This window comes from Falco punctatus (genome assembly GCF_963210335.1).
Source record: "Falco punctatus genome assembly, chromosome: 13".
Lineage (NCBI taxonomy): Eukaryota > Metazoa > Chordata > Aves > Falconiformes > Falconidae > Falco > Falco punctatus.
Window position 1 is genome coordinate 11465040 of NC_137593.1, and position 13614 is coordinate 11478653.

The window sequence follows — 13614 nt, forward strand, 5'->3', positions numbered from 1 at the left end:
CTGCCAGACCAACTCAGGGCTGACCAAGTTAAAGCACGCTGTTAAGGGCATTGTCCAAATACCTCTTAAACACTTACAGGCTTGGGACATCGACCACCTCTCTAGAAAGCCTGTTCCAGTGTTTGACCACCATCTCGGCAAAGAAATGCTTCCTAATGTCCAGTCCAAACTTCCCCTGGTGCAGTTTTGTGCCATTCCCATGCATCCTATCACTGGGTACCAGGGAGAAGGGATCAGCACCTCCCTCTCCACTTTCCCTTCTCAGGAAGCTGACAGAATTATGGTGCCTGAGCTTGACTACCTCATTCACCTCCCCATCCTGACTCTCTCCCAAGGGCAACTTTCAGACTGAGGCAGTCTCCTGCAATGTTTACTGGTCATTCACGAAAACCAACACATCCAAAACAACTACAAAAGAGAACAATGAACACACCAGAAACCACAGCACCCACTAGCCTGGTAAAGGTAGCCAAAACGTGCTGCCTGTGAATTCCCAGCACACAAACACTGCACAGCTGATGACTCAAGCAGCTGAGTGGCTACCCACATGCTGACCATCTTGCCCTGCCGCAGGCTCAGTGCTCACAGTCCCTCCTGAAGCACCCAGCTAAATCTTCTGCAGAAGCATTAGCCTATTCCCAAAGACTAGACTACTGCAGCTGGAGGTGAGACAGTAACGACCAACATTTTGTTTATTAAAGTTTAGGCAGTGCAAGCCTTCTTTAAACTTGAGTATGTCAGTGCTAAGACATTTACGGTACAAGTGACTGCATGTCTAGACACTTGCAATGCATTTACATTCTTCTAGGGACTCCTTCGATTGTCCTGTTCTCTCCACTTTGTGAGTACATACAACAGCCTGGTAGGAGTAAAAGCTCAGCCTCCTGGTTTACCCTTATTAACTCCAGCTCAAATCTGGCACTTCAAAACTAAGCACATTTCAGCTCTTCAGGTCATTTCTAAGACCCTGCTGAGCTCCATCTTGCAAAAATTAAACAGACATCATTTCTCAGAGCTGGAAACAGTCAGTTTAATTTGGGAACAGGCATCCTAGAGCTGTCAACTCACTCCAGTGAACACTACTAACATTTTTTCACACAACAGTCCAATTGTTATGGCAACCACAAAAATCAATCTTCTTCAATCACAAGTAAACCCAGAACAACCACGGTGTCTGCGCAGGTTTGTTATGAAGTGCCAATAAGCATGGGACCACTCCCACTGATGTGCATCACTCAAATGGGGATGAAGTGCTCGTTCTCCGAGAGAAATTTCAGAGAACAATCAGTTCCCGAACATTTCAGAAACTTCAACATCCCACTCCTAAAGACATCTATTACATGTAGCGTCTACCACATTTGTCACACTTGACATTGGCAGATTTTATTTAAAACCCCAGAGTGGCTGCTTCCAAGACAGATTCTTAAAAGGAACATATTTTAAAAATATACCTGCAACAGAAGTACCCTGACAAATTCCTGATGGAATTCTGAATGCCCTGTACCACAATGACAGAGACACTTGACACATCACAAAACTCTTTTTGCATGGTGCATAAATTTCAAAACGAACCAAAATTGTAAAATTACTGGAAGCAAAACCTGCCCCCTCCAAACACAAATTGTTATAAGCTCTACAAAAATCCAGCACAGCATAAAATGCGTTGAAAGCCCAACTTCCTATATCAAGCAAGTACTGACCTTTTTAATTTTTCTGTGTTTATATTCTAGCTAACGTACTGTTCTGGTTCAGAAAACAGACCTTGGTCCAAGAGAGGGGCTGACAATGACTCCTGATGTATTACACACTTGCAATAACAAACATTTACATTTTCACCAAGGACTGCTCACTGGATTGCCGAACCAGAATCAATTATTCCTTCCACATATTTATAGCCTTCAAGTATGGGGGAAGGTGGAAAAAAAGAGCACTGCAGTCCTGTAACACACCTAAATGGCTTGAAAAGCCAACGTATACATAAACGAGATCAGAGTCTCTCAGAGAGCAAGTACCAGCAGTATTTCCTACAGGTTATGCTGTAATTGTACCACAAATATAATGAGGTCTCTGCACCACCACTAACCCACGCAAGAAGGTGGAGTGTAATTGAAAATGTACTTGCATTATATAAACTACTTCAATCACAGATGCACAGAGCTAGAATTGGAAGAGACATTAGGTCATCCAGCCCCCATAGGTCAGAGCTGGACTGCTCATGACAATACATTTTTGCAAGGACTTTCTCCAATATAGTATTACCACCTTTAGTGATGGAGTTTCCAATACTTTCTTTAGCAGTCTAAGCTACAGTCTATTTTAGGTTGGACAGGAAAGTTTTCCTCTTTATTTTACCTTACATGTCCTCATAACATCCCTTTCTATCCTCCCACCTTCTTAAGTGATTCTCATTTTTTCGTTTTGGTCCACATATCTTAACTATCAACTACTGTATCTTTCACAAACTTCAGTGTTGGCAAATACACATTGAACAGTTAATCCTTCCTTGTAAATCAATCCCTCATCTCCCAGAGTATTTTTGTTAGTCTTCTCTGGAGTGCCCCACTTCTAATCCATGCTGTGATACCTCCAGTACAACTCTGCCTCACACACCTTGCCTGTGTGCCATCTATATTTATGGGTTTTTTTCTTTATAGAGAGGGAGGATCTGAGAATAACCTGGGAACCAGGATCCAGGGCACATGGACAGATCAAAGCATGCTTCAGACCACACTTCATCGGAACAGAACCAAGAGATAAATGTCGTTCCTTGTAACGACCAGCCTGTCCTAGTGATCGGTGATCAGCCTTGAAATACCACAGCAGGGATATACTGCCTCACCTGCTGAATAAGTTCTGGGTTTCTTCATCTACAGCATCAGAGAGATTACCTGGGTTGACACCATGACTTGGACCCTTCATCTTCTATCTGACCTGTCATGAGAGAAGGACAGCTGCAAAGCACCATGATGTCAAGGGAAGTGGCAGCATTTGGCACACCTGAACTGGGCCACTTCACATACATAAACATGAGAGGATAGGGCACTTTCTTCTGCTCATCAAAACCCCACCTTGTGATCACTCCCAAATGGATTTAAGATTTAATCCTCCTCTCCCTCTGCTACTCTCTCCACTTCTCTTCATAAAATAGGCAGCCAGACAGGAACAAGACTGTATGTATAACAAACTAGTCACAAAAGTTAAGGTTTTCCACAACGAAATGGATTCTTAACTAAGCAAGTTTAGTTTTGATGGCCTACAAGAACGCAATAATCTTGTCCAACTACACACCACCAATTCTGCTTGAAGCTGCACTTCCAATGACCACATGCACCTTCCTGTAAGGAAAAACACCAGTGAAGTTGCCAGTGTGTCTATGTACACCAGCTGCTGGCGACAACAGCACCTGAGAGCAAAGACCATGCGATTTTGTACAGAACAGTGCCACCACAACTGCTGTAGCTATAGTGTAGTAGAAAATGTTATGAAAATAGAGAGGAGGAACAAAAGAAGCCAACCAGCAGCAAGGAGCTGAATCACATCACTCTGACAGCAGCACTTTTTTTAAGTAAGTTTTATTTACTCAACCAATGGGTGAGGCTAGAGCTAACGCGAGCTCTCCTCACCGATCCAAGAAGGATACCATTCCCCAGACTGCCTGGACAGAAGAAATACCCAGAGCAGGTACAGCCATCATCACCATCTTCTGGAATCAGTCCTGTTAGAGAGGGACTAGATCTGATATCCTTAGACAGCACTGAGTAATCCTTTGTATGCCTTGTATATCCCTATGGAGAACATTAGATTAGTCACAGAACAGCTCAGTGAGAGGGCAGAGATCATAATCTGGCCCTGTTTGTGTCTCCACTCCATGCCAAGATAACAGTCAGGTCTGTAGCAATGTTGCTTATACATTTGCTAAACAAGTCATTTCTCAGTTTCCATCAGAAACCAGAGCATTTTTACATATCCTATTATAGCTGAGTAAGTCTTGCTCTACTTAACACTAGCTTTTTTGTAGTGGAAAATCTCCAAGAAACAAGCTGTTTAATAATGTTTTATCTGACTTGCACTCATTTCTAAGTAAAGTTGTCCACCTGCCTTGAAAAGACATCTGTTTCAGAGGCTGACTGCTTTCCTCCAACACCCCTTGCACAGCGCTCAGGGCTGCCATTTTTACCATCACCTCTAATTTTACCAGCCAATAATCTCCTCGGGCAACAACAGCAAAGAGCATGCTGTCAAACCTTTACTATAAGCACTGCTAATCCCCGTTACCAGCTGTAACACTCCTCAAGAAAGAAACAGTCGGCAGAACCTCAGTGCAGGTGCTGTTCTGCTGCCAGGGCTTTCCAGTTACAAACAGTGCAACAGAGCCTTATTCCACAGTGGTGGACACAGGCACAGCAGAGCCCCCTCCACTCTTTCTTCCTTATGAACCAGAGGAAAGATGCTACACTTCTGAATAGGCAGCCAAAATCACAGTTTAGCCATCAATAACTTGGATAGGTTTAGGTCAGTTGCAATTGAGGTCACATGTTGAAACACCAAGATGCAAATTTTAACTGAAAGCTTCATTGCATTAGAGCTTTTTGCCTGCAAAACCAAAGTTCACTGACTCCGCCCTGCAAGGGAAACGAGTGTTAACTGCTCGTGCCAATGCAGTGGATCCTTGCTGTCCCCTGGTCTGGTGCCCTCCAAGCCTTTTAGCCTTGTGGAATGGACAGTTACACTGCCGTTCAGAGGGATCTCAGCAGAGAAATGGGCTGATGGAAATCTCACGAAGCTCAAAGGGAAAAGCCAAGTCCTGCACGTGGGGAGGAATAACCCCATGCGCCGGTACAGGCTGGAAAGCAGCTTGGTAGAAAAGGACCTGGGGTCCTGATAGACAAGTTGAACATGAACCAGTAACATGCCATTGCAGCAAAGGCAGCCAACAGCCTCCTGGGCTGCACTGGGAAGAGCACTGTCAGCAGGTCAAGAGATGCGGTCCTTCGATCCTTCCCCTCCACTTGGCACTGGTGAGACCATGGCTGGAGTGCTGCATCCAGTTCTGGGCTCCCCAGTACCAGGGAACACAACATACTGATGCAAGCTTGCTGAAGGGCCTCAATGAGGATTAGGGAATTGGTGTACCCAGCCTGAGAGGAGAGGCTGAGAGAGCTGGGACTTTTCAGCTTTGAGAAGAGAAGGCTCAGACAGAGAGATCTTAGCAATGTGAAAATATACCCGATGGTAGGGAGTAAAGACGACAGAGACAGACTCTTCTCAGTGGTATTGAGCAACAGGACAACAGGCCATGGGCACAAAACAGATGAGATGCCATTTAAAGACAAAAAAAGCCCACATTTTTACTGTAAGGGCGTTCAAACCCCAGAACACGTTCCTCAGAGGGGTTGTGGAATCTCTGCCTCTGGAGATACCCAAACCCCAAATGAACACAGCCCTGAGCAGCCTGCTGCAGCTGACCCTGCTTTGAGCAGGGGGGCTGGCTGCAGCAGGTATCTCCGGACGTGCCTTCCAACCTCAACCATTTGGTGATTCTCAGGAGTTCAGAGCTGCTCAGTTGAAGTCAGTCAGTTTCTGCTCCTCAGACCACATCCATCTTGTAGATATTTCAGAGTTTATTGCCACAGCACCCTTTCTCTGCTCAGTATTTTTAGCTCATTGTTTTGTATTTTGCCAGCTGAGAAACTGCAGTTTGTAATTTTACCTTCAGCTTCATATTTCTTCTTAAAAGTGAATACAATGTCCTGTTTATAATAATAAAATCACTAGTTGGCAGGATGACATCAAATGGAAAAAGAGAAAGCAACTGGAAAATTTAGAGCAAGCAATTTTGAGTGCCAAGTTTCACATTTGTAATAGTCCAGCGGAGGTCAACAGGCTCACTTATTATTAGACAAATGGTAAAGAAATAGATATCCTCAAGTTCTTCCATGTTAGACTATATAAACCATCTCTACTTGAACAGGTTCTAGTGCTTTCCAAAAGAGTGATGTTATAATTTTCCACAGTAACACCAACAATGGGAGACAAGCAAAAGGCAGAACTGCTTTGCAAAGAACAGCCTTTTTTCTCTCTCCAATATTTAGGTTTTTGTTTCCCACTATGATCGGACTTTCCTGGCTTTAGTTTCTGTCCCAGTTAAGCAGTAAAGGAAACAAAAAGATATGAATGAAATTAGAAACATTTGGAATGAGTCTTAGAAATAGCTTTTGGTTTCTTAAGATTCCTGGCTACACCTCCTCAAATGGCTGCCTCCTCCAGCCCCCGTCTCCTGCACCCACCTCTGAAATTTGCATTTCCTCCTCTGCCCTGACCCCTCTTCTGTTCAGGGGCTATATTTTGCCCCACACCATTGAAACACTAAGTGAAAAGCAAAGCAAACAGGGAAATGAAAATTACATGTTGAAACACTGCAAAAGACCGGAAAATGATTGAAACTTTGCACCCATCAAAATTTGTCTCTATGACACTAAGCCTCCAATGTTTCTCTAAAAGCAGAAACCAAACACTTCTCAAACTTCCAATGAAAAAATACCAATTCCAGTCAACCTGAACAATAAAGTGCGAACTCAGGTCCTATCTGTATTATCACATTTAAAGTCTCTGGAAGGGAAGTTTCCTCAACCATGCTATTCTGATACTTCATGCTCTCTATAAAATACAACTGCAGTACACAATGCCAACACCTAATACTTGCCCTAGTGCTTTTCATTAGAAGTTTTTGGTGCTCCTTGCAAACCAGTAAGCAGGGAATGCCTGTGAAATACTTGCCTAATTTTACAGATAAGCCCATGCAGGTAAAAAGCAGATGTCCATGGCAAAACTGTACACTAGTGGCAGAGCAAAGAGTTACATCAGCTAAAAGGTTTTAAAGCTGTCCACAAGGTTTGGATCTCTTCTGCCTTAAGTAATATTAACATATTATGTAAACCTTTCTTTGTGAGCCATTACTGGAGAAATGAGAGAAAAAAAAAGATCTCTTGGAAGCAATTCTGCACAGGCTATGTATGTGAGATCACAGTTGCTATCCAAACAGACTATGCATGGCAAGAACAGGCTTCCTGTAAAACTGAAAGACTTGCAGGAAGATCAAGGAGCATATTTACAAGATGGCATGGACAAAATATCCTTCCCTCCTCTTGCCCAGACTCAGCAGCTTGGTGAAACACATTGTCTCACTTTCACCTAAAACCACACTCACAAATGCCTCCGGTGCAGAACCTCTACCTCCGTGCTCTATACGCTGACTCACGAACAGACCCGACCACACTCAGGACACTGGTTGGCAGAACACAGAAGTTACCTTTTGAGGAGGAAAGGGTCATTTTCCTTGATGAAAGGAAACAAGGAAAAGTTATCTCAGGAAGAGGAAACACCTAAAAACTCTAGACTTTGCTCAGGTCTTGGATCCAAATCCCAAAAGCTTAATGCATGATACTAGAAAATATACAGCACTGTGTTAGAACTGGAGAAGATTTACTACAGATGAAAGTATTTTAAGCCAGCCTCTGATATGTGTTCACTCAGGTGAGCAATGTATAAACTGAATTAAAGTGAGGTATTCAGAAGTGTTAACATGGCTGTTTCAGGAGAAAAGATGAGTCTATTTCCCTGTAATTTATCTTATATTGTACTCTTAAGGCTACTGTACAGTAATCTGGGGAGCCTGACAGATCCACATGCAGCAAAGATGGGCACTCACAGAGGCAGGTGCTGTTGAACACTGTGAGCTCCCCTGGAAAACAAGGCACAACTCCTGTGTGCACCCAGACCAGATATCCAGGTTCAGGCGTCTTCCTCGGGATGCCGCCCTGGGCCAGGGGCTATGGCTATCTGTACAACTGCTGCTGACCACAACACACTTCCTGCTGACAATACGAAAGCTAATATTTAATATCGAGTTAAAGCTCAGCTAACCTGGGACTTGCCAAGAACAGTCTCTCAAGGTCTCATGGGTGAGATCAGAAGAGATGGTGGCCAGGTCTCCAACTACAGGACTCTACTCAGCTATGATTCACAATACATTTACTACTAAAGACTCATCTTTCTCTGGGTAGACAAACCTCTCACTGTGAGGAAACAAAAGAGAAAACTCATCTGTATTTTACTTTCCATAACTGGAAGTCCCAGGTTATCTCCATATGTGTTTGACCATAGACTAGCTAGTCAGCAGTGTGGCAGTTGACATTAAAAGGATTAGTAAATTAAGCTCAAATAATTGTCTTAAAAACTTTGACTGTTAAATGTTTATATTTGAGAGGATCAAAAGGAAATCTACTTTGTAGTGTGCACTATGGTCAGGAAGGGGCAGAGAGGGATTTAAATAGCTTAACTGCAAAACTGTTATCACCTTGATAAGCCCCAGTGTAATAATTCAACAATAAAAGCAAGAAATGCACTTGGAATTTGTTTCCAAAACTGATTGTCTGACTGGAGACAAATCAAGCTCTTTATTTGCTTGAAAGAACCTGGTCAGAAGAAACAGAGAATGCTACTGAAATGTAGTTAAGAATATAAAAATAAGCACTTTCCACTGACTTGAACTGCAGCATTCAGTATGTTTCTTTGAAGCTACTTGAAGCCCACAGTCTGGATCTGGTATCGGAGTGTTACCACTAGTCAATCAGGAGTGTGATTCTCCCCTAAGTTATTCCACTGTATGGCAAAGGAAATCCAGTAAAGCTGAAGCAGTAAGGGGGCTGCAGGCTACAGTGCAGGATTAGGTCCAAAGTAACTTCTGGAGCCTGGGTACGGATACAAATGGCTGCAGTTTATCAGCTTAACCACTCAAATTACTAATGTCCATGCCAATAACACAGATAAACCAAGACAGAGAGGAGCTTGCTACATATATGCAGGTGCTTGTACCAGTGCAGTGTCTTGAGGGATCAGGCTCATGGGGCTGTTTCACCTCAGCAATATGCAAGAAAGCAACAAATCTGCCAACTGAGACAGGATGCTTTAGCATTAAGCAAGGCTGGGAGTAGAACACACCGTATGATTTTAATAATGCATTTATTGTTTTGCTTTCTTGCAGCTTGCTTTATTGCAAAGTGAGGTCCTAAACAAATTACTTTTCTCTTGCCTTTCAATCTTTCCTAGTAAAGACATCTCTGAAATCCGATACTTCGAAGCTTAGTAAATCCACTAGTTTTGGGTAGCCCAGCAAGGTCAGAGCACCACCCAACAGACTGTGGAGTTCCTGAAAGCTGGCAGAAGCATCACTAAGTTGCAGGGATGGCTAATGTGAGATAGGTGGACATCACAGAGTTGCCAGGCTGCAGGGAGGGACTGCATTTGCCAGCTGCTAACCTGATCAAGAGAAGTCAAACTCCACTTGACAACAGCACTTCAAAACAGAAAAATGTTGAGACTAGACAGGAAAACACAGGACAGTCTCTACCTGCACTTAAGTTTCAAAGTAACAATGTCCAAGACCATTTGATCTGCCAGGCATTCAGAAAAATCTCTGCTACAAAACGACCACTAAAATACGTAATACATTCCAGACGAAAACATAAAGCTTTCAGATTAGGTGCCAAACACCAAGTTTTCAGTTTTCAATAGTTCTTTTGAGAAAAAGCCTCTTTGCCTCACAAGACACTTCTCAAAATAACTGATCTTCTGGGTTTGCAGGTACTTTCAAAAGCAGTTTCTTTCCACGCTAGCACAGGTAATACAGTACATGTAATGAAGTCAGTGCCTTTTTAAAGTGTGATGAAAGCAAAACAAAATAGCACAAGCCTGCATCAACTTAAGGAGTGTCAGACCACGCTCTTTGTCATTACCTCAAATCTCTTCTTTTGGCCAGCTCTCCCGGTGAAATAGCCCAAGGCAGGTTCTGGGGAAGACATTCCAGGGCTTCAGGGGGAAAGTCGGAGAAATCCACACCATACTCCGTCAGGATCCCTTCTGTTTCCGGCTCAATCTCCCCGGCCTGCCCAAGACTTTTGGCCAATTGCCTGTAGAAAGAAAGAACGGCGTGCTTTTTTAAAGTGTGTAACTACTACTATCATATTGTTACTGTCCCCACAGAGAGGATTCTTTCACCCATTCACTTCTCCCTGAGTTTTGGCAGAGGACTTCAGACCACACTGTGGCTTATGTCTACTGGAGATGCGAAACACTAGCCAGGCAGTACCCTAGGCTGTTTCATGCATCTCAGTTTAAGGAGACGTTTTATATTATTAGGTTTTTGCAGAGGTAAGAAAGTGTCAAATTTTAGAAAAAAATATATTCAACAGGGATAAGAAAAGCAGTGCCCTCCACACAGGCAGCTCTAGCTTTACATATAGCTGGTTCCCTTGAGATCCTCCTTCCTTTCCGCACCACTGAAAAAAGTGACTCACCCCTACTATCTGAAATGGAGAGTAGATTCCCACCAGATTCCAGACAGCTCCCAGGGAGCTCAGCACACTGCTCTCCATCCCCAAGGATATGCATCTCTGCCTGGGCAAACTTATAAGAACAGAGGTGTGAAGAACCCTTTTCTGCCTTCCTTGCAGGAGTCACAGACACAGACAGGCCCACAGATCATCTTTCCAACCAATTTCCAGGTTCTTTCTAGGACACAAACATTGCCAGTAGTTTGTTCCTCCTCTCCTAGCTAAGCAGAAGCCTCTGAACCAGGAGCTAACTGGAGAGGAGCCAACGATCTAGAGGCAAGCCACAGACAGGCAGAACTGTCCCCACATGCTAACAGTCTTCGATGAAGTATTCTGCACATGTGCGGATAAGGCTGCTGCTCTATTATGCTTAGAGAAAGTTTCCATCTGCTCCAGTGCAAACCCCAGTACACGTTTGTCTGAGCTCTGGTGTCTGAAAAGCATTCGGCTCTGGACATGGTGTGCAAATCGGGACTCCAAAGAAGTGGGATATTTATTCCCTCCCCAGCTGGTTACAAATACCGCATGAGAACCTATGTCCCATGGTGGCTCCCCTTGTCCCCCTTCTCACCCCCAGATTGCTCTACAGTACACAGAGGTAAATTATTTTTTATTTTTTAATATACTGCCATTAGGGCGAATGGCACATTTCAGCCAATAGAGATAATGCTCCTGGCCCAAGAAAATTACAACTGAAATTAAGGCAAATCCATCAAAATATGACACAAAAGAGAGGGGTAATAACACAGTGCAAAAACAGGCACTCTAATAAGTGTTTTTCCACTGCATAAAATACACAATCATTATATTGATCCTTCTGCTTTAATTCCAGTGAGTGAGAACGGGCACTAATTACTTTCCTAAATTGGGGCCAAAACAGTGCAGTTATCATTTGGACCAGCAAGATGCTCTCAGAGCTTCAAATGTGTCATAAACCCACAAAACAAACCCCAACCATGCAGCACAAGCAAGCCCATCTTCTTTATGGAAGCAAAGCTATCTCTCTTCACAACGGGAAGGGCTGTGTAATAAACCTGTCACATTGTGTAATATGCTGGAAAGGATTGCGCGCTTCGTGGCGTGGTAAATTGTAGAGTTCACATTGCCTAGCTTTAAAATAAAAATGAAAACAAGGATAAAAGATATTTCCCTCCATTGTTTCAATTTTATGTACAAACTGTATGGCAGAAATACGTGTGCGTTTGGCATCGAGGCTGAGCTCTCTGTTCCTGCAGCTGGGTCCCAGTCTGATCCTTATTTTAATGTAAATAAATGAGGCATCGGTTTTATCTCCCTCTCTCTCAGCAGTAACAGTAAAGCAGAGAAATCACCACTTCATTTCCAACGTCTAGTGCGGAGCTGGGAGATTAAGCAAGAATGAGCCCACAGGTCCGCAGTCCCACCAGCACCACCAAGGATGGATTGGAGAGAAGAAAAGAAAAAAAAAAGAAAAAAAAAAAAAAAGAGGAAAAGAGAGGACATGTCACCCTACCAAAAAGAAATGGCAAGGGCTTGAGTCTTAGGTGCCCCTTCTCTTAGAAGGGCAGGGTTGGGAAGTGCACCAGGAGGGCGGCTGGACATCTGCACGACAAGTCATGGAAAGCACCTCTGAATGCCAGAGTGCTTTCCAGCTCAGTCTTGAAACCCATGTTCTCTTGATCCGTTTACTGAAATTAGATTATGAGCCATAAGGGGTTTACCCAGAGGTTTGATATAGGACTAATATTTTTTTAATAGTAATTAACATTTGATTTACAGTGTTCCAGGGAACATTTCCCAAGTACCTTGAAATAAAAAGTGTACAACTGACTTTAATTGGGGCCATGTTACAGTCACGCAGACGCGATGACTTGCATCAGAGCAAAATCTGACAGGACAGCATGTGATCAAAGGTAACGCATATAGGATCACCAATGGCCCCGGAGTAACAGCCAGGCTGTAAAAGCACTCACAGGGCTCCGCGGCCACTGAGGGCAGCAAGAATAGTTCAAGAGGCTTATAAACAACAACAGGCACAGGGCCCAGCGGCAGTCATACGTTCACTCCCAGGGAGTCACAGTATCCGCAACACCCCAGGCTTGCATGTATCTCAGGGGTTTTTTTTAAATGTTAAAAGTAAAAAAAAAAAAAAAGAATTATAATGCTTACAGACGTAAACACTTCTTTTCTGTGACGCTGATGGGGGAGAATTACCTTGAATTCTTTGAATACCCTTAGCCTGTTGTCAGGCATGGTGGCAGCGTGCACCGAGAGGAACATGCCGTGGTACGGGCACTGGGCAGGACACAGCTCAGGGTATTCCTCCAAATCAGCCATAGCTGCAAGCACACCAAACTGCTCCGAGTGCCCACTCACCAGAGCTTTTGCTCCCATGAGTGTGCACCCAGGGAAGAGCCACACTCCTGCTGCCATCTTCTCCTTCATGGTGACCCTGATTGCATCTATTCGGCCACCCAGTTCTATAAACATCTAAGCTCTCTCCACTCCCCAGACTCAGCTTAAACTGGCCAGCATGTTCAAAGGTTACACAATAAGAACTCTCCAAAAAGACAAAGCATAATTACATAAGGCTTGCTTCCTTTGGAAAGCCAGGCAGGCTCCCAAATGGGAGTGAATAAATTCCATGGGGACTTAACAACCTTACTCAGTCTCTCCTGGAGCAGACTTGTCCACAGCCATCCTACATGGAGGGTTTCTTTCAGCAACAGAACATCCTACACATCAATAAGCCACCATTCCTAGAGGAAACTTGTACAAGAGCAGGAGAGGGCACAGCAAGAAAGGCTGTCTGGCTGCTCCCACTGCACTGGGGCTGGAGCTCACAGGCAGAGCTGCACAGGTTTGATAAAGCCCAAAGGTCCCAGTGGAGATGGCAAGATGAATTAGAAACTTAGAATAAAATGCCAGAAAAGAAAGGAATTTAAGCCATTTGGATGGCTTTGGAAAGAGCATCAAGCGAAAGAACATCCTGCAACATTTCATTTTATTGCAAATGCCATGACAAATCTTTTCACCCTGACAGACCAATATCTAAGGCCCTGAGCTAGAATAGCCACAAGCCCCATGTGACACAGACGGATCAGTGATTTAACATTTTACTATTACTTTTTTTTTTTTTTAAATAGTCTCATCCATCATCATATGTGGGGGCAAAAAGATTCCACCTTAAACATCTCCAAAAGCACAGAGATGTCTGGACTAATACTCTGAACAGCCCTGGACT

General features: G+C 43.7%; 1 protein-coding gene across 3 annotated transcripts in view; it reads right to left on the reverse strand.

Annotated features, from left to right (window-relative positions):
- The window catches only part of DIS3L2 (DIS3 like 3'-5' exoribonuclease 2), a 195092-nt gene that overhangs the window by 103920 nt on the left and 77558 nt on the right, over positions 1–13614 (reverse strand). For all 3 annotated transcript variants that reach the window (XM_080409894.1, XM_080409895.1, XM_080409896.1), the window contains one exon: positions 9795–9968. In XM_080409894.1, coding sequence (XP_080266020.1) covers positions 9795–9968 — 174 coding nt within the window. The remainder of the gene's footprint in view (positions 1–9794; positions 9969–13614) is intronic.